The 22340-nt window shown below is 36.7% G+C and overlaps 2 protein-coding genes across 2 annotated transcripts in view; both read right to left on the bottom strand.

Moving 5' to 3' along the window:
- The window catches only part of LOC134540304 (potassium voltage-gated channel subfamily H member 8), a 252636-nt gene extending 247137 nt beyond the window's left edge, over positions 1-5499 (bottom strand). Inside the window, exon 1 of the mRNA XM_063382963.1 lies at positions 270-5499. The gene's annotated coding sequence lies outside the window, so the exon portion shown is untranslated. The remainder of the gene's footprint in view (positions 1-269) is intronic.
- Positions 5500-6155: 656 nt separating this feature from the next.
- Positions 6156-18581, bottom strand: LOC134539853 (protein kintoun). The gene is made up of 4 exons (XM_063382160.1): positions 16730-18581; positions 11765-12043; positions 8527-8768; positions 6156-6746 (listed from the first exon to the last, which is right to left on the bottom strand). The coding sequence occupies exons 1-4, from the start codon at positions 18374-18376 to the stop codon at positions 6362-6364; spliced, it is 2553 nt and encodes an 850-aa protein (XP_063238230.1). The 5' UTR covers positions 18377-18581; the 3' UTR covers positions 6156-6361.
- Positions 18582-22340: the final 3759 nt, after the last annotated feature.

The following is a 22340-nucleotide window of genomic DNA, read 5'->3' as shown; positions in this document are numbered from 1 at the left end:
ACCAAATCCAACTCAACCCTACAAAATCAAACCTAACCCAGACCCAACAAAATTCAACCAAATTCAATACTACCAAATCCAACTCAGCCAAATCCAATCCAATCCAAACCCTGACCAAGCCTAATCCAACCAAATCAAAACAAAAATCCAACCCAACCAAAACTATCAGGCCCCGTCTTCTGTGAAAAATATCTACATACTACATTCATGATTAAAGAAATGGAGCATGCAATCGTTATTAGCGTATTATTCAAAGTGTAGGTCAATACCTTTTTATATTCCAGTTCTCTCTTCATGATTTCTCACAATGAAACTTTCAAAAATGTTATTCTCATGTAATGACGCGACTTCACCGTAATTCTATCAGCATTTCTAAAACTAACTCGAATCTAATTTACCAGGAAAGAATACATTCGCTTAATTTAAGTATGAGGTTGGTTTAAAAACCTTTTTATCGTTTTTTATTCGGGAGGAGCGCTATTCAATACCTCGCCGGCCCACTAGACAAGGTCCTCTCTAAAGTATTTAAGGGCCCGCTAGTTAAGTGGCATAGCATTACACCGTGATCGCGCCCGCACACGTGAATTACACTTTAATTATCACTGCTGCCAGGACTGGCAGTCTCACTGGACCAAACGGTAGAAAACGTTCGATTTCCCATCATCCTCGCGCTTCTTTACAGGCGCCGGCAAACCTCAGCCAATCACGAAGCACCATGCGAGAAATCAAAAGAAACTGTATTTAACGGCCGAAAATGTTCATAAAATAATAATTTAAATAAAATTTATAGTGTCAACGTGTCTCAAAAGCCATTAAATACGGTTTAAAAACAAAACACAGTTTGCAAACAAACATCCTGAGAATGTAAATAGAGTCCTTATGACGTTGTGGCTAGGCGACGATAATGCAAAACGTAAATTAACTTAATCAGCACAGTTTCAGTACTCTGAAATACTGAGATATTACAACACACTAACTGGATTCAAGAAAAAAAACCGGCGTGAGGATACACCATTAATAGTCAAATTAAGTATCAAACAATTTACAATCCAACAACTCTTAGTATTGTTACGCTCATCACCGACTCTGACTCTGTAACGCCAAAGAGATATGTACACCTTGGAGACAGGCGTATCATGAAGCACAAAATTAGCCTACTCCATAGAGTAGTTACACACTTTTGAATTTTTGCGGTCAATTTCTTGTTGCTAAAATTATTGGTTAATAACACAGATTAAAGTGTTTGTTATATTTACAATTTATCAATACCTCACAGTATTATTACCGCTTCCTTAGACTCACCTCTTCCAAAAATCCTGGTTGTGCCCATGTAGGTAGAGGCGATTCAACAGATGCAATGGCAACAAGGCCATTCCCCCCCACCAGCGAAAATCATATGACCGTCCCTCAGCGGTTACTTGTGTCCGGCACCATCAAAACATGCATTAAATTAATTCGCTGCTGCAACTATTTAGAGAGATATGTTGTCACCTTAGACTTTTCCTAACATTAAAGGTTTGGCCATATTTGCTACATCGTCTTCACGGCAGTAAACCGTAACACCTGAAAACTGTAACTAAACAAATACTTCGCATTAAATATAACAAAAATTAACATTTAAATTTTGTTCACATACCAAACTTAATGCTTACAAAATCTTCAATTTGGCAGTTGTATGAAAGTCCTGTCATAATTACTGACAAAAACATACACATTCCAGTTTAACATGCAAACCCCCTATACACTGAATATGCAGTATTCAGAGTTTCTGTTTAAAAGTACGTACTTGTGTTGCTTAAAAAGTGTTAAATTTATTTGTATCACAACATAAAAAAGGCATAAAAAATTTCAATATTGCAAATGAGATAAATGCACGTCAGCAGTTATTAACCTTAAGAGGCTTTTACTCTGGGTATCCTAATTTGAAAGAAAGAATAAAAATATTACTCATATTTAAGAGATAAATTTTGATTTCCCAACCATAAATTTAAAAAATTTACAAAACAAGAGATAAAAGAACAAAATTAATTTCTAGCAATAATTTTGTTAGATGTTTTATTTCTGAATAAATAACAAAGTATAACAGCATAAACACATTCCCCATCAATATGAAGTTCACTACACACATAAGTGTACTAGCATGTCTTGCATATTACAAAGCAAACCTCACAATATCTAAAGTACAAAAGATTGATCCTAACATGCACATTTTCATTCATTTAAACACAAATCAGAGCACACCAATACTAAAAAAAAAATCATTCTCAATACCTGTGTTGAAAAACAATTTGATTCAGACACAATTCATTTGTAAAAAAAATTTTGTACATTACTTATGTAAAACTCACCAGTGCAATTCATAAGTTTGCATTTTTGTTCTTATTGTTAAGAAACTAAATTACTTTTAAGATACATATTTTATCAGAGCTAAAAATACATAAATACAAATGATAAACCCCAATTCATGAAAGAAGGAACTTCTTTCACACTAATAATGCTGTTCTATTCTTATCTTGTAATTTATGTACTAGGAAATTTGAGATTTCAGAACTGCTTTTGTTTCATAGGTACTTTATTTTTATCTTCAAAGAGAAACCATTTCTCAAACAATAACAACATAATTTTTGAAGTTTTACCAAAATACGTAATTTAAACTGCAATTTGAATTGTATTTTTTAAAGAATTACCAGTAGTTATATATGCAAATCTGTAGTGCATTTTCTTCCATAAATCTAAATCACTCAGCAATACTTAATGTGGGGGAGAACATACTACTGTTGGTAATATAAGAGAGTGTATGAAGCATATAATAAAGGGAATGTATTAAAATTTTCCAATCTTTCATTGTTGGTACAAATTAACACAATTATCAGAATTTAAAAATATATAAAACTTTATCACAAACAAAAAGTAAAATAACTTAAATGTTTTAATATATACTTGTTTAGCAAGCACATTAAGTTAATTTACAGGCACAATAGCTTTGAAATGAAATATTGTTATAGGTAATCTACATCACAGAGTGAACTCAACAGACTCAACTAATATTATAATATGCTGGATGCTTCAGACTATAAAATACACTATTGTTCGTAAATAAACATCACCAGAAACAACTCACCAGTCTCAATTAAATCTGGTCATACAATACAATTTTATATTTAAATTTTAAAACAAAAATTATTGGCACAGTTAATCACCTAAAAGTTATTTTTTTCAAAAACTTTCATCACATCAAATTCTTGGGTATAAACAAATATATAAATATTTTTTTAATCATAGTTACTCAAGTTTTAGAAAGTACTTATATTATGTACATATACTCAATATTACACACATAAAAAACTAATTTTCATTGTGTTATGATGGTTACTGTGACAGTCACAATATTATGGCCCATGTGATAAAAATTTACAATTTTATGAAATTATAATCAAACTCTAAGTACATAAAAATTTAGATTTTATTTTACCTCTAGTTGAAATTTAAAATGTTTAAAGCTTGAAAATTGTTTGTACAAACAATTTAATTTAAATTTAAATTTATTGTAGCTTGAACAGTATCCAAGTTGCATCAATAAAAGATACAGTTTTGAAAGCCAAACACCTTAACTAGTAATAAGACAAAAAAAAATTTCTTGAACAAAAATAAAAATTAAATAGCATTCTTAACACTGGTTTCACACTCCATGCTGTTTATTTTCCAACCTGTTATTTCTACTATTTGACGGCTTTCCTGTAGATATTTCATGACAGCTCTATTGCATTTTATGTTTTGACCCAAATTCATGCAATTGTTCATGATTATGACTGACAGCGCAAACCTTTTCCAGCCTAAAAATGTCTAGTAAATATCCGGTGTTAAAAACCAGTGACCCAATAATAAAAGCAAGAAAGCTATCAAAATAAATTTACAGGAAGATCCCTTAATTTTTAGTACTGACCACAAAATTAAATACTCAACTCAGCATAGACAAAGCCTTAAGCAGGAATATAAAGACCACCATTTTTTGTTTTCATAGATTGCAGTAACTTGCAGTGTTTGCACAACATGACTACTAGCAATTTATAATGCAGGAAACAGTTTGTGATGATTTTAACAGAATTGTTTTGATTAGAAAACTCCATTCGCAAATTATATTAAAAAAAAGTTAAATACAGGTAACATTAAACCAGAATAAATTACCCACAACAAAGTTATAAGCATACAAAAGAATTTTAAAACCTGCATTGTGTAGACATTCTACAGAATTAAAAACTATTTGATATAATTTTTAAGAGAGCCAGAAAGTGACTAGAAATTTTCACAATCACACTTATTATTCAATATTGTTACCATGTAAAATTGTTTAATTTTACGAAGTAAACAATTGTGCATATGAACTGAAATGAAGTATTGCAAACTGCCTAAGACTACAATTTATTGAAAACATTTTTCTTCACCAAACCATTTCACATATAAATAATATTCTGCTAAACACATTTACAAACAACATTCTTTTGGATAACATAAAAAAGTCTTGATTTAAAATATGCGGTATGTTGAGATGTAATACTGGTAGTTAACATATTCACAAAGAAAATAATCTATTCACCCAAACAAATCAAAATCAATGAGTAATTATTTAAAAATTAAAAATTTATCAACATGGATACATTTAGTTGCTTGTAACAAAGATATAAAATAAATTCAAACTCTATACCATACATTACAGGAAAAATTATCCAACCCACAAAAAAACTATAACCACATTTTGAATGCAAGGTATATTAAAAAATACTGTTCACTGTAATTTATTTCTCATACCTGCTGAAACTTTTTTTTTTATTAATTTTTTCTCCAGAATGAAATATTAGAACCTCTATTGTACATTATACTGAGACACCATACATGGACTTGAGTGAGTACTATTAATGTACAAAAATGCAAAATATATGGCAGTGTAAATCATTGAACAATGTTTTGAGTTCAATGCCCTGGATATTTATTACAATTATGTAATTTTTAATTGTGAAGGTCGTAAAGGACTTGTTCGAAACTTTAAATGTTGCATAGCACATGTTTTGCAAAATTCCAGGTTTAACCCGATGTGGCTTATCGGACAACAGGCACATTGTAAGTCAATCTGCGAGAAAGATACAATGATTACCAAATGTTTGTAGTTAGAACAATAAAGAAGTTGCTGAAAAACTTTAAATGATTAAAGAAGCTGAGGAAAGTGATTGTAGTGGACAAATGCATTTGTGACTGGAAAATTTTTTTTTTGAGCAATGGTAGCAAAATGAAATTTTATTTGAAAGGTGAAAATTATTTGCACGTGTTTCTTCAAAAATTTTCCAACTTATTTAGTTTCAAACCTTTAAACATAAGATTTGTTTTGGTCATTTGTAGCCAAGATGTTAATGGTGCTTCACTGCTGTAAACTAAACAGCTGCAGTTGGTAGCTATTTTACATTCACAATTTTATTTTACCAGTCACAGATTATCCCAAAAAAATATTTACTGCCTGAAATATTAAGATATGTGTAATTAATATTGATATAAAATATGTTACTGGAAATAGTGATACATTTAAGACTATTGTTACAACAATAAAGGGAGATGAAAAACAAAATACCTGGCAGTCTACAGCTCAGCTACTAAGAATGCTACTTGTTTTACAGGAAACCTTAAAGACAATTTAAAATTTTCTATAATCAAGTCCAGAATAAACATTTAATAGAAACTTTAAAAAATAATTTAAATTTCTTTTTTGCAAAGTTTTATGCAAGGCTAATTCTAAACAGCAAATATTTTTGGTTCACATCTTAACATTAAGAGTGCAAGGCATACTTAAGGGTGTGGCTTAGTCAAGAAAATACAGTACTAGTCACATGAAAATTCTCATTTAGAGCCTATTCAGGACGCAAAAAATATTTACTAAACATTATTTCAAATACTTTGACCAAAATTATAATTACATCAAAAATAAGCATTACACATATTTACTAGGTGTAAAATTTATCTTTTAAACACAATGATTGCCTAGCTTTATTTAACTGTGCACAAATTAACCACTTAAGCATTGACCTATTAAAGATTTAGTTGAAAAAGTCGGTTATAAATTTAGTGGCACTAATATGATATTATTTTGGAACCTGAGAAAAAACAACAGCTTTTGTGTACATTGGTGTATATTTAATATTGTGTTTTTTTTTAAATACATATATTCATACTGAGTATTGCTCTGGAATATTTCATTTCTCAAGCACCGGCTACACCATTCCTAATTCTAACCTTTAAATACATACAGTATAAGCCACATGACTATCCAAACAGTACTACTTCACGTCATAATGCCTGCACTATGAACAAAAGAAAATTACATATCAAGATCAAATATCATATCACTTTTGAATTCCAATTTTTTAACTGCCTCCATTTTCTGCTTCGAAGGTCCTTTCCTGTTTCTCTTCTTCCCTTTGCTGCGGGCAGACTTAGGCGCGTCGCCAGAGTGCTCTTCGACGGAGTCGGACGGCGACGGTAAGGGCTTGTCGTCTGCTTTGCTGACCGCTTCTTCGTGCGTGGAACCGACGCTGGCCGCTTCGTCGTGAGTGGAACCGACGCTGACCGCCTTCTCCGTTCTCTCCCGCTCCGCTTCGGCTTCAGAGTTCTCGCTTTCGCTTGCCTTGCGCTCCTGTGCGCGCTTCTTGTTGCGCTGCCTCCGCTCATTCTTGTTCCTTTGCCTCAGAATGCTCGAGTTTGGCCTAAAACAAACAACAACAAAAAAAATTAAAACAACTGTACCACTACCTATGCCAATGAACTGAAAATCAAGAAAATTTAACTTGTGATACTTTTACAAGTCATTCTGTTCAGGGTGTACACAAGAAAATATATTTCGTACCAACTTTTGATGAGAAAAAAGTACTAGATTTCAAAAAAGAGTACTAAATTATAATTTGTTATGGTTTTTAACAATTTAGGAAGTTATTATGACATTGCAATGCTCTAACTTAAATATCACACCCCACACACACATACATTCCATAGTTTTTAAAAATAATTACGCTTAATAATAAAACATATTGGAGTTACTGTAATATAATTATATTAAAGAAAAAACTACTAGATCTGGCCGTGAACGTACTAGACCTCTGAAAAACTTATAAAAGTACTAGATCTAGTACGAAAGTACTATCTGTGGACACCCTGATCCTGTTACTCTTACAAAACTTACACTACACCTTTCAAGTTCTTCTAAATTACATACAACTTCTGTAAAATCAGTGTTAATGGAGGTAAAGTAATTGAAATTAACGAAATAATGATTGAAGGGATAGTTCAAAACAGGTAAATATTTATGCATGTGAACAAAAGTACAAATTATAAGTTTCATGAGCCATAAATTGTTTTCAGCTTATATTCCCTTAGTTGGCTCAAGTCCACACATTCTTCGTTGGTCTTTTCGACTGTTGGAATGCCGGACAATTGGAAGTATACTGTAGATCTACTAATTTTACGAACTTACCAAATATTAAGTTTCTCTAACAATTTATATTTAATGTGCAAAATATAAACTTAATGACACACAAACTACTGTTTATTCTGTGACTTTAGCCTGTATTCCAAGACACAAAATTATGAGTTTAGGTGTTGAACATGCTACACATGTACCCTAACCACATTCTTAGTGCACGATAGGACATGGCAGTCTCTTATTTTTGTTCTGTTGACTATTGATTGCCCAAGTTTCGTACATCTAGATGGCGGCAACATCTTTGGTGCCTATAACTCTTATATAGACATTTTTATGTTCGTCGGGGGACGGACCAAGTTTGTTGGTGTGCCAAATGAAACTTTAGGATAGGTAGCGAAATTATCCTGGAATACATTCCGTACACTTAATGGCCATAAGAAATAATTGTAACTTTGAAAGTATTTGAGAAAATTAGAAATGTGGTTATATTTTTGTATGATAGTGCTGCTCTCTTTAGTATTTTTGCAGTACCTAACAATTGTATTGATGGTTGTGAAACATCCACTAGAATGTGTTGAAACCCGTTTCTACCTTGCGCAGGACACTGTTTATTAAAACTGTTGCTGATTTGTTTCCTTACCGGGATTTGGTTTGGGCGCATTCTGGAATATGGCCCGCGAGTTAAATTACGGTTGTGTCCTAACAGGGCAGTGATTTTTTTATCTTGCCCAAACGTCTTGAAATACCGACCTTAGCGACTTTCATGACCAGTCCTCCTGTTCCCTTACCTTTCTCGTGACTTATTTGACTTGTAGACAACCTGAATATGAATGAAATATGCCAAACACACTTTAAAATCTCGAGAGAGAAAGAGAGAGAGAGGGGGAAAGAGAGAGAGAGGGAAAGAGAGAGAGAGGGAAAGAGAGAGAGGGAAAGATAGAGGGAAAGAGAGGGAGAGAGAGGGAGAGAGAGGGAGAGAGAGGGAGAGAGAGAGAGAGAGAGAGAGAGAGAGAGAGGATGGAACTATGTGTTTCACATTGTGAGATTCCAGCTCGAGCCTGCACTACCTGAAAGTTTTCCTGAAGATCACATCGTTGAACCGGACTGTCTTCTTCGTGCCGCGGTCCTCGTCGTCCTCCCACTCCTCCCCCTCCTCGTCCTCCTTCTCCTCGCGGATGCAGCACTCGGAGCCCGACTGGGTCGCCACTTCCAGCGACGACCACGTGCAGTCGTCGATGCTCGACTCCGACAGGCTGCGGGACACTCGGCCGTTGCGCTTCAAAATTCCTTTCCTCACAGGACTCGAGCCCTAGAGTAAAATTTAAAAATTACATACACCACCGCACCCCTCTAACTCTTCTGCAGCGAGAGAAGCAAATGCAATTTCTATCCAGAAAGTGTAGCATTCAGCACCAAGCAGTCAAGGGTTGCTGGCAAAAATTACAACAAAGGGAAATAACATACAATACGTAATATACATCTATCTATAGTATGAGAGTGAATTTGACCGACAAACTTTGGCTACAAGTTCACCACAAAAAAAAAAAAATAAGTTGGAAACACGTAACTTATTGTCTAGTGTTTTAACTTAATTATTTATGATTTAAACTGCAGCTGAAATTTATCAGGTACTCTGACTGACTCTGTATGTACTTAATTAAAATTTACATAAACCTAGAATGTTCACATTGAAGTCGACCAGGGCTACACCCTTCCTCAAGTACGATGTGCCAACTTGTGCGTGTGTATGTGCGTTGGACCACACCGCAAGACGCGCACTTAGAATCTGTGCCACAGCCCCGAGGTTAAATAACTTATTAAATCAATTGTCATTTTTATATTATTTATTTAAATCCCCCCCAAGCAGACCCGGCCACGCGTTGCTGTGGCTGAGTGATTTAGAAAGATTTAAAAGACAAAATTTAACACAGATTAACAAATTAACACAGATTGTTGAGATTCGATTTTTTTGGTGGCATTTTACTGAAAATAATAATTAAGTTAGTAAAAATTCAATCAAAATGAGAAAATAAAAAGCAAGCACTTAATACATAGATATTTTTGTAATTTTTATAAACTTAGATTATAAAATTTGCAGGAAAGGTAGAATTAATATACTTACAAATTTTTTAACATGAAATAAAATTTGATGAACTCTGATTCTCTAGGTAATATTATTTGTTTTATTATTATATCTGTAGATTGACAGCTGAAGATAGATATCAATAATTGTAAACACGTGAGAATAAAATAAAAAATAATACAAAAAAAGCAAGGTTACGTAGTACATTGATCAACGAAAATGTGCACAACATGGAGAAAAATAAAATTTGAATTGAAACGTAGCACCATCTGTTTGAGACTTATGAAACTTACGATTAATAACACCAATCAACATTGATAATCAGTTTATTATTAATTATAAATTATTAAGACCATTAATCAAAATTAAAACTATCCTATCTCTCAAGTTGGAAAAAATTACACATAAATGCCAATTTTCAACGTAATTGGTTGACTTGGTGAACAGTTCACTGGAAACAAACATCAGGACACTGGATTTATATATGATTTCAATTCCCCCCCCCCCCCCCCCAAGTGCATGTGTTTCCAGGTTATACCATGTGGACAGAGCAGCGCCATACATAACCATTTCAGAACGCACCCTTACGTGGGTAGTTTACATTTGAACTTAAACAAATAAATACGTAAATTGAATAAGAAATATCAATTCAGGATAAATGCTTGCAAATTAGTTATTAAGAGCTCTAAACTTTTAAATGCATTACTATTTCGCCTCACGTAATTATAAACGACCTATCTATAATTCTACAACTTCCGGATGCCATGGCACCCTGACCACTGCCCCAGTCTACCTCGACCGTCGCCCGCAACAGGAAGCAACTCATGCACCTTCGAGAACTTCACCATTGGTAGTTATGATCGTTTAACATCCATCGCTTGTTAACTAATATTTAAACCTTTTTTTTCCGTTATCTTCGAGGCCTACTCCGGGTGGCAGACCGTTTCACTTAATAATCTACGTAGTTTACTGAGCATTTCAAATGTGCTGATGAACAGTAACATCGAGGCCAGGTCACATGGTGTCATGGTCAGCACGTAAACCAGTCAAATTGCCGTTGGCTATCAGTAGGTAAAATACTGCGTAATTGTTTTCATTTCGTGTGTAACTCAGCATGCCTGTTACCAGAACCGAGATCACTTTGTTCGTACAACCACGTGTACGCAGACAAAGGGACTAAGGTTTGTGGCATGCCTCGAGAGCCCACTGACAACCACCGTCTGCACAGGTAACGGCATGCCCGCCGCTCAGAGCGGGTTCGTAGGAGTTACTTAATTACGTTCATTAAGGGGGAATTGAGCCCTAGCACCCACACGGGGCCGGATTCCAGGACCAGCATTCTCACAATAAATTACTTAAAAAATCCCCCTTCCCAACCGACACCATGATGATGTCATGGATTTAATAGTGTCCAGAATGGTTCCCTTATTGTTAGAGACCGGAAAAATTCGCGGGTTCAATGACCTTCAGGATAGACTCCAATATCCTCTACACACTCGGGCAAATGCCACCTGTTCATTGGCTGCTGACTTGTGAGTCGTCTCGACTGGGTGGCCTGTGATTCGGCACTTCTATAAGTGAGGGTCTCTAATAGGCCCCCAGTCCTCCAGTTTAACAGTGGACCAATGGCAGAAGTAGCACTAAGGTATAATTATTTTAATTTTATCATAACACGAAATGAATCCGCGAATTTTTCAGGTCTCTACTTATTGTTTAATACAAAATTGTATAATATGAGCATCAGTCAACCAAATATATCTACTAGAACAAAGAAAAGAGTTATCGTTAAACACCAATTTCAAAAATAATAAGCCAATCACCTCCTTAAGAAGTTAAACGTCCAACCAAAATTTGATGTTAACTTAACAAGATGTATACCAAGTAATTACCAACTTAAGCAGGGTTTACTATAGTCTATCATGACCATCATCCATTCAAATGCCCAGCGATTTCCAAATCAATGCTGCTTCTTGTAAAGATTAATTAGATTTTGATCAAAAATTGATAAGCACCTATGTCTATTTATACTTAATACTTTCCTCTTTTTGAGTTACCGTACATATTTCACTATTGGATTTTGAACACCTCTGCATTTAAATACATTACTGGTTTCAGACAAAAAAGAAAAACTCAAAAATGGACTTGAACACAATTTAAAAAATCACATAATCAATATATTGAGTCTCACAAAACCAATCCTGTAGTGCAAACCTGGTACGTACCATTTCATCAGCACTGGACTCGGAGTACAGTCGAATCTTCTGCACAGAGACATCTTTCTGCCCATTATCAACGGATTCCTTGCCTTGGCCTGACTTTTCAGCCCCTTCCGCTCTGGCAGTCTCACGAATCTGTGCGCCACTCAACTCTGAAACATCTTCCGCACCGTCTGCTTCATGTTTCACGCAAGTTATCTCAACTGCGTCATCTTCAGCACTTCTTGTGACATTTATCTTCAGTCTTTCATCTTCAGTCAAAGCAGCTGCATCTCCAGACACCACCTGTTACCACAAAGAAGCATTAATAGTGGGGTGGGAAGAAGGAGACTAAGAAATAATCATCTTGGTAGCACCTGGAGCCACTATACATATAAATTAGTCCTAAACAAAGCCACAAATATGTTATCCAACAGTCTGATTAGTAGGCTTCTGAAATTTTTTTTCTTAATTAAAATAAAATTTTGAACAGAATACCAAATTATTCACAAATTTATCAAATATTTTTTTAACCAAATTTAACTTACAATGGAACTTTTTTTCATAGGTAATTCACAGGAGTCCATAAACAAATGATGCAAAATACAGTAACATGGAGAGAGAAATAGGTATATATATAGAACCATAAATAAATAAATAAATAAAAAATATAGTGTGGTGTAAAATCCCAGAAAATATAAAAGTGCCAGAGCAGTTTTTTGAACCAGTTTGAAAATTGTTTTGTTGATTGAACTGATTAGGTACATAAAGTTACATAACAAAAAAAACATTTTTGATCACTTTCATCATAATCACGGATTATTTGCTATACATATAAAAAAAATTGTCAAGTTAAACTCTGTTAACAAAGTTTTACAGTAAAAAGCTAGCTAGAATTTAACTTTGGATTCTTGTTAGTCGTGATGATATCATGTCATGCTTAAAGTAGGAAAAGGGCAGTCAGTTCGATACACACCCAAGGATATGACACATTTATGAGTACCAGGACCTGTCGCTTTAAGACTTGTGCACAATAGTCTGACATTAAGCCCTAACAAATCAAAATCAAAATTTATAATTATTAGGTACTTAAGTTAACTTACATGTGAAGTTTTGAAGGATAAATTGTTGTTGTCCAGGAAAAAAAATTCTATAGTACCTATTGTTGCATGATGAGATTCTTCACAATTATAAGTGCCCTAGTGACTTGTACCCTCAATTTGATTCCATGCCTTTTTGTAAACCTCTTTGTCAGCTGCGCAATGTGCATTTTTACAGTCAGGTTAAACTTTTCATAAAAAAGATTGAAAAACGGCCCTACTCTTACCACAATATCAGGAAAAAGCATAGCGTGAAGATACCATCAAAATACCTTCATTAGTTCTTCACCAATTGAGCACTCAAAAATTTACTAACATGTTGAAATATGCTTGGTTTACTGCAAAACTGATAGAACCACGAGTCACATTCCAAAATGTTAACAAAATACGCTTCCCTGTGTCTCATATGTACATATATATTTATTTGTGCCAAACTGTTGCCTTTATATACAATATATGTAGTGCAAAAATAATGTACGTTTTATTATTATGTATTGGTGCAAGTGTAGGTACACTATATTTTTAGAAAATGACTGTGACAGTAACATTTAATTATTATTACACTATACAATGCACTTACAAAATAAATTACATTGTGCATTTAATAATAACCATGTTTTGCTTATTTCATATTAACTTTACCCTAACAGTTAAACCATCGAGATAATTTTTTTTTTTTAAGTATCAATATCGGGATTGAACCTGAGTCGCCAATGCAGTAATTGTTGGGTGTTTACTCCTTTACATGGTAGACTGCTACTGGGAGGTACTTCACTCTCGCAAAGGGATGTCAAATTTGGGAATCTGGACTTTGTGTCCTCCCCTTGTGAGTTTAGAATTTTTAACATCACCAACCTAACCAAACTCAACTCCCACACTATTCTGCATTATTTTTAATGTATCTAAACTAATGCACCAACTGTTTGAATAGTAAACTAAGTACTGGAAAACTACTTGAATTGCCACAATGGTACAGTACTTTGCAGAACAATCACGAATAACTAGAGAAACTAAAAAATAATACTTTTTTTTTTTTTTAACAAATCATCTGCCATTGTACAAAATTACTGTATTGTGGCTTTTCTAAACACAAAATCAAATACTAAAAATTTACAAATATTGGTGCCGATACTAGGCTACTTGTTGATTAAATCACAAATGGTGAGTTCTTTTGTTTTTTCAAGCTGGATTTTGTGATGAACCTATTTTTTTTTATCAGAAATCTGCGTCACTCCGCTTCCCGCAGCGCAAGGAGCAGGACATAAAAGCAAACCAGGCCCCCTTGCTGCGTTTCATACCTTGTTACCCCCAGTGGTTCAGTTACGTAAAATTAATAAAAATAAGGGATTAAGCACTGCAGGCAGGGGCGCAACAACTAAATTTCCAAAGGGGGAGGGGGGGGGGGGGCAATGTACCTTTTTATAAAGAATCATAGCGGGGGGTCGGGGGGTCCTCCCCCGGGAAAATTTGTATTTCAAGGTGGAAAATTGTGCTATTTAAGCAGTTTTATTATCTAAAAATTGATTACACAGCACTTTCTTTGCCCCCGTTTGCCCCCACTTCAAAGTTTCAGAAGAGGGGGGGGGGGGGAAAATACCCTTCCCCCCCCCTTGTTGTTGCACCCCTGACTGCAGGTACACAGCTGCACCCACTACGCCTCCTTTGTTTACGTTACACCAAGAAAGAGGGGCATAAATTTGTAATCAAGAATGGGGAAAAAAAAATTCTGAATTCTAACATGTGAATTTGCAGGATAACTAACCTATTTTGGCAGCACCCGAAACTGACATTTCGAAAATTTGGTTTTGCTTTTGAATAAAAAAAAAAAAAAAAAAGCCTCAACAACCACAAACAGTAATATTCTTACAGATGGGCTTTTACTTAAAGTAAAAATAAAAATCCGAAAATTACTTTTTCGAACACTAAAGACGTTGCTGTAATAACTCTGAAAACTGCATTTCTATATTCCAACTGGTTTCTGAAAAATCACAGTTAATAGGTTTCATTACAATACCTATGCATTGAAGCGGCCGTCGCATATTTTGCTTTCCCGTGTGGGTCAGTGTGTGTATATGTTTTTAAGAAAATGAATTAATTTGTGAAAACGGTCGACTACATTAGGTTAGCAACATAAAAAATTACTTTGAAATTATGTGGACCGTTGTGTAGGTTAGGATAACTACATCTTAAATTCACCATTCTTAAGCAATCATTATAAATATTTTACAGGATTTTTAATGCAGCTATACTAATCCAACCAACTGTCCACAATGTTCTGAAGAATTTTTAATGTAGCTAACCAATGTAATAGACCAACCATTCTCACGATTTAAAAATTTTCGCTCTCATTCAAAATCATTTGTTACTAAGTGACTATTACTTTAAATACAAATGTCAGAAAACAAAGATTAGGCTATGTAATGCAATTAGTTATAATTACAACAACCAACAGAAAAAAGTAACATTAAAATATCCCTTATAATTGAAATACAGTCATATTAACTTCTCTGTTTACTAAATTTCTCCAAATCAAACACACAGAACCACACCAAAAAGAAAAGAAGTAAAAGTTTCATGTTGTGTATGACATGATCCTGAATACATTGATCCTGCAGTACATGATGCTTGTTTTAATTTAATGCATCAAAAGATCCTGAATACAAAAAAAATTGTGTTGTAAGAATTAATTATGATCGTATTATCAGATCAAATCAAAATCAGAAAATGAATTATTTTTTTTACTTCCTAACATAATAATAATAATAATAATGTTATGTCCAGGATCTTTCTATGCAGGTCTACTAAATTAAAAGAGCATCATGTACCACAGGATCACTCATACAGGATAATGCCATCAGTATCAAGGGATAAATTTGGATACATGATGTGGCATAATTACTGAAAAAAATTGGCAGTGTCAATGAAAACGCATTGTAATATAAGATATAAACTGTGATTTCTCAGAAACCAGTAGAAATTCAGACACACTGTTTTCGGGATACATAAAAGTTCGTCTCTAGAGTTTGAAAAAAGTATATAAAAAAATTTATTTTTCTTTTACTTAAATGCCCCTCTGTAAGAATATTACTTCACAAACAATCTCTACCATGACTTTACTATAGTATAGCTACATTAAAAATACTGTAAAATTTTTAAGCTACCATTAAAAATTTTTGTTATAGTATTTTTAATGGATTCTTAGGAATTGCAACATAGCATAGCAACCGTTCACCCAAGAACGTTCCGAGACCCGAACAGTTCCGAAGTTTACCAAAGTTCGCAGCTCTCACGAGCTACCAGATAACCACGTGCATAAAACATGTACATATCGCCTTTCGTAGACATGACGGAGAAATTACAGAATAGTTGAGCTACATTTAAAATACTTTAAAAAAGAAAGTGTGAACGGTTGGTTACGTCAGGGTAGCTACATCTTCGATTGGTTATTCCTAAGCGACTATTAAAAATTATTTTACAGTATTTCTAATGTACGGTAGCTATACTAGCATAACCAACCGTTAACAATGTTCTGAAGTATTTCTAAGGTAGATGACCTAATCGGCCAATCACGATTTGAATACAGTTCTCCAAAACATAAACACACACACACACGAGAAAGCAAAAAAAAATGGCAGCTGTGTCAATTCACAGGTATTGTAATGCATGTTATGAACTGTTATTTCTCATACACCAGCAAGAGTTTATCAACGCTGTTCTCAGGTTAAATACAGGAGCATTTCTAAAAAAAAAAGTATTTTTGGAATTTTATTAATAATTTCTGGGAAAGCCACGACGTAAGAATTTTACTGCTCAACGTATAAAATAACTTGTACAACACTACAGAGAAAACTATAATAGAAGACAACCTTTAAAATAAAATTATGTAGCTCACCTCCATACTCTTTAGCTTCTCTCCAATAGCGGTGGGTTCGGGAAGAACGTGTTTAACAACACTATCCTCATCAACACCCACAAAATAGTCAGACAGCACAAAATCACATGACTTGAACTGCAGCTGCAAAATCAAATTATTGTCCCACGTCTCGACGTTCAAGCTGTCTTCTTCAACACAGCACTCGGGTGAAAAAATAACACAAAATGCAAAACTGAGGGGGAAAAATCCTGATCCTACGGATATAAATTTAACGTGAATACCAGATTTTGAAATGAAACGATGTTCCACTGATGATGCATCAACATTTTTGACATGCAGTATGAACGCCAACATATTCCCTGCTGCGTTGCACGTGAAAGGGGGAAGCGAATAACAAATATCAGGTTTCAAAAATGAAGGAGAACTTGCATCAGTAGTCCTGTACCCTGTATCCGCGGATGAATCAGTAGTTCTTAGAACATTGTCAATCACACGCTCTCCATTTTCCATGCTCACTTCATCGCCACTGCTAGACTCCGAAGTGTGGCACGAATGGTCGCACTCCACACCGCTGTCTTCCCTTCCAACATCAGATACATGAGGTCTCTTCTCGGATTTGACAGGCAACGTCACTATCAGCTTGCGCGCTGTCTTGTCGAACTTTGCTGAGCCATTTTCTTCGTCAACTTTGTACGGCAACTGCAACTCTAGTTTGTACTTTGCAGGAGATTCACTTACCAAAACCAGAGACTTCTCCATTACATCCAGAACCACATCTGCTGAAGAACTCAGAAGCGGCAAGTGAACCTCAATGGCAAGTTCAGTTGGCATTGTCACATTCATCTTGGCACTCTTATCATTGGTGAAATCCTGCAAGTCAAGATGATTCCTGTGAATAATACTGTACTTTGGTGTTGTGTAAGTCGATGATGATGCAACTTTTCCAACTACAGGAGACTGTTGCACAAAGTTCTCTTTATTTGTTTTCAAACTCTGGTCTTTATTAACAGGGGGTAGCCAATTATCCAAATTCGAATTGTTTCCTGCACCCTCCATGTTAGGCCGGCTTTTTCTGATGACTGCCGGCCTGTACGGGCCCTTGAAACGGATTTTTGGAAATCTCACATTTGTTTTGTCAAGTTTAACATTGAAGTTGTTTTCAACGGCATCCAAAGCTGTGTCAGTTAACATCGATTTGAATTTGAGGTTTTTCTCTGCCAGAACAAACGCCTCTGGATTGAAAACGACGTCGTAAACTACGCACCGGTTTTTATTCTTATCGAGGTCTTCTCTGGGAGGGGCAACTGAGTGCGGCAGAAGCCAATTGAATCCCCGAGATTTTCCTTGTGTCATTGGTTGAGACGTAGGCTTACCGACATTAGCATTCTTACAAACATTTAAAAATGCTTTCCTGTTCCCATCGACACTTGTTTTAATCACGTAGCCAGGCTCAGGGTTAATGAACGTTACATCCACACCCCTCTCTTTCTCAAGCTGCGTAATTTCATCTTGGTAAATTTTAATGTTAGCCGGATCGCTTACTTCTTCAGCATATTCCGCTAACAGTTTCCTGAAGTCCTCAGATTTTAGAGCTTCGCCTATTCGCTCCACTTCTTCGCGAGTAATATCAAATTCTTTCTCCGAAAATCTTGAAGGTTCAGCCATTTTAACAGATAAAAAAACTGTTATGATCAAACATCTGATCAATCTTGCCTAAGACACGTGTCAACAAACTGTTCGCAATAAAACCGTAACACTAAAACACTGCCAATCCTATAAAATAATAACAAAACTATTATAAATACTTTTTTTTTACTTAGCAACACCAAAGCTTCAAAAACTAACTGAATCAATTTTTTTTTTCGAGAATATTCTAAAGAATTTTTTATTTAGAAGTTGTCAAAAATTAAAATTACCAACAACCAGCTATCGACATTAAAGGTATAGTTCCAAATTGAGCACATACTGAGTCAATTGTCTCTCAATCCACCATACTGTCTAATTCTCAAGCTACAATTGATCATACAGTTGAGGGGTATTATTGGAATGAATGTTGCTTCTAATTTTCTCCATTACATAAGTTGGACTTGTAACATCAAGCACGTTTTAAATTTTGTCACATAATAAAAATCCCGAGGAGCACCCCTGCTACTACTCGTGTTTAAACTGTTTATAGCACATCTCAGTGATACCCAACTGACCGAGAGTCTTCGAAAGGTGCCTGTGTTCTTCGTACGCACATGTGGGTATTATCTGTGCTGTTCTTTAAGAGAAAGGAAGTATATACAACCTTGGCAACACCCGGGAAGTTAGATCCCCCATAGCCTAACCACAAATCCAACTAACTAGCCCCGGGGTAATGGTCAGTAGGTGTACCATAAATAACATCATAAAATAATCTGTTATATAATCAAGGTGTAATGTAGGATGACTATAATCTGTCGTCACCCGGCCTCTGTGGAAGGCCCGGAAAGTACCTGACGGGCGCTACGGGTGTCGAGGTTCTGCTGTTGTCCGGGGGGTGCCAGGCTAGTGGGACACTAGGCCGTTGGTGATGGGTCGTGGGTACTCTGCCCCCACATGCCCCACCAGGTACGCAGCTTGAAAATCTAACCTAAACTTCCCTACTTGGTTGTGAGGCCGCTCGGCTGTGTGGGGGACGGGTGGCGCGAAATAAGTAAGCGACACCATTTATGTTAATTTGCGTTTAATTAACGGACTTCTCCGGTGGTATGCATAGGTACGCGGTACTCTCTATGCATACTCTACGTGGTGGCAGAACCGCTACAAAAACTATGCGAATGCGCTATGCAGCATCTGAGCCGTTGTACAGTTACATTCACACATGCTGATTACAGAACAAAACACGACACTAACATAGCACTATGAATTTGCCACGGCAGTCTCGCGGGGCGCGATTACTAGTGTGCTGGAGACAGCCAGTACTGAAAGTTAACTGTCTTAGGGGGGCTCAGTGAGCGTGGTCCTAAATTACACCTTACACTTACTTGAAGTTACAGCCGGCAGGCATATGCGCGGCGGTCTTAGCGAAAGCGAGTTGGCTGGAGTCGGCCAGTGCCATAAATGGTGTGGTCCGCGACGCGGTGCGGAACCACTAAGTAAAACGGTCGAGATAAGCCCGGGTCCGCGAAATACATGCCGAGTCAACATGAGCAGCAATGAAGTAATAAAGGTTTGGATATTAAAGTGACTACAGAATGAACAATCGGTGGCACAAAATTGAAGGCAGCTCTTGGACACACGTCTTGACCCAGCACGGAGTGGTTGGAGACTGCCGAACATGGCCGCCTCACAAGGGAGCGAAACTTTCACCTCCTTTGTGAGTCAGCGTAAAAAACTTACATTAACTTAATTTGCTTTATTATAAGCTAAAACCATGTTTCAGGTGCCCAATTAATAGGTAGCGCCTGGTAATTGGGTGCTTAAGGCTTAACAATTGTTTTAGAGTATTTAATTATATGAATTGTGGCATCAAGTTGGCGAATGTGACGCAGACCGCCAATGCTCCTCTATGTCGCATAGACCTCTATGCCTCATCAACGTCTCGCAAAGGCGTGTGAACTGAACGCGCTCGTGCGCGCAACAAAGTGTAGTTCGTGCAACGAGGCGAACGCCAGGCAACAAGTGCTAGGTCGACGGAAGGATACGGTCGGGTGTGGCATATCCTTCCGCCGAACTACAACAAAAGAAATTATGTATATTTTTCCACAGGTTTTTATTAGACATTATTTTCATCAATTAATATTTCAGTCCTTTCAAAATCATGTTTCACTGTGTGCCTTGTCCCTAACCTGGCCGGTTCAGTTTCCCGCGAAATTTACACGTTTCCGCGGGAGGGCTGGCAAGGGGGAGGGGGGTCGCGCGCGGCGAGACAGTCAGTGTCCTTCAGGAGCTCCGAGAGGCCGGCAGCCTTCGCGCAACGCGGAACCATCAACTCTTGCTTTCACCGACATGTAGTTTCATAGTTATAATCTTTCTTAATCGTTTACGTACGGTTCCGTGGTCGGCCTCAATTTACCATGAGGTATTTCGCTTAAATAAATCAGTGCTTCAAGATGAGTGTTCAGCGTAGTAAGTAAGTACTGTGGGGAGTCTACGAGACGTTACTTCGGCGCTTCACGCAACAACCTAGCTTTACCGGCTAATTAGTTTCAGCCCGCACGGGGCAGCCAGAAGGCGACACGTGCCACCAAACTTATTAACGAGTCATTCTCTGGGACATGTCTAAGAGCCACGTAGAGTCACCAGAGTATCGGGCCTACGTGTCATTAGCCCAGTATAATACGTAATATGGAGTAGTGAAGTGTTTTTGTCGTCAGGGTTTAATAAGTCTTGTTAAAGTTTATTTGTATCCACCACATGGTTTCGTGCCACCAAACTTACTAACGAGTCAGTTTCTGGGACACATCTAAGAGTCACGTAGAGTTTGCCGGAGATATGGGTCTACGTGCCATTAGCCCAGTGTAATACGTATTGTGTAATAGTGAAGTGTTTTATTCGTCAAGGTATAATTTGTCATGTTAAAGTTTATTTTGTAACCGCCACATCATGTGTAAGAGTACGTCCTTCACGCGCAGTAAAATCGTGAGCCGCCACTGAGGAAGTGGGCTGCGCGTGTGACTATTCGATTCGAAACAACCATTACAACCAGAATGGGCAGCACTATGTATAGGGCTGTGCCGTAATAAATGCATCAAGCATCCACCAGTAACTTTGTGATCTTTTTCAGGCGTCCCGAGTGGCCATAACAGCTCGGGGGGCCCTACTGCGTTAACCCCTACCTCTAGCCACAAGGCCGAACCCTCCCTGAGATCACGAACCATATAAAATCACGTAAAAATCGTAGGAGGTAGCGGGGACGGCGTCAACTGTATATTTATTAACCTATTGTCTCCCTGTTAACTGTATTAGTTGGATTTCTCCTAATCCGACTTGATCATTGTCACAGGCACTTTAATTAAGGCCAGTGGCCACGATGACTGTTAACGAGGTTCGTTGTCTGCTCCGTGTGTGCGGTGATCGTACAGAGTGGCTACGACGCACTTGTTTAATGCCTGCAAATTAATAATTGTGTTCTAGTGTCTTGTCCCTTAATTGTTTTATGGGTTAGAGCCCCCGGGGTTCCAAGCCCTTAAGTTTATTTGAGTCTATTTGGGTCATGCCCGAGGCGCTCGCCTGACTCATTCTCGCTGGGCTAGGGGTGCGCTCCGAAAATGGGATTTGGTACTAGCGGTGCGGAGCACAGGCTTAGAGGCCATGGTCGGGACGATGTAAAACACAATGAGTGTGCAATATGTCACATGTATCCTGTCCAATAAGATGCACTGCTTTAATTGTGTTTGTAGACATGTAATGTAAAGTCAGGTCAGGGGCTAAACTGTGACCTAGTTTTATATATTGCCCAGGCAAAATTGTCCAGACAGAAATCCCCATCCCAGAGTTTTCTGAGGAAATAAAGCCTGAGAAGTGCTATTGGGAGTATTACTTCTTGATCTCTCCTTTCCCTCCCTTTTTCCTTTCTTTAAGGACTATTTGGAGACCGCTGGGAATTCCCTCTCTGATAGCAACTCCTTAGGAGACCGCGGGCAATTTACCTCCTGCTAGCGAC

This window comes from Bacillus rossius, chromosome 16 (assembly GCF_032445375.1).
Source record: "Bacillus rossius redtenbacheri isolate Brsri chromosome 16, Brsri_v3, whole genome shotgun sequence".
In the NCBI taxonomy this organism is placed as follows: Eukaryota; Metazoa; Arthropoda; class Insecta; order Phasmatodea; family Bacillidae; genus Bacillus; species Bacillus rossius.
This window is presented reverse-complemented; position numbering and strand designations above follow the sequence as displayed.

Excerpts from the sequence above, each read along its gene's own strand:
- LOC134539853 (XM_063382160.1), bottom strand. The coding sequence starts at position 18,376 with ATGGCTGAACCTTCAAGATTTTCGGAGAAAGAATTTGATATTACTCGC. Across the intron at positions 12,044-16,729 it reads AGAAGCTAAAGAGTATGGAG|GTGGTGTCTGGAGATGCAGC; the intron begins GTGAGCTACATA and ends TTGTGGTAACAG. Across the intron at positions 6,747-8,526 it reads ATCTTCAGGAAAACTTTCAG|GCCAAACTCGAGCATTCTGA; the intron begins GTAGTGCAGGCT and ends TGTTTGTTTTAG.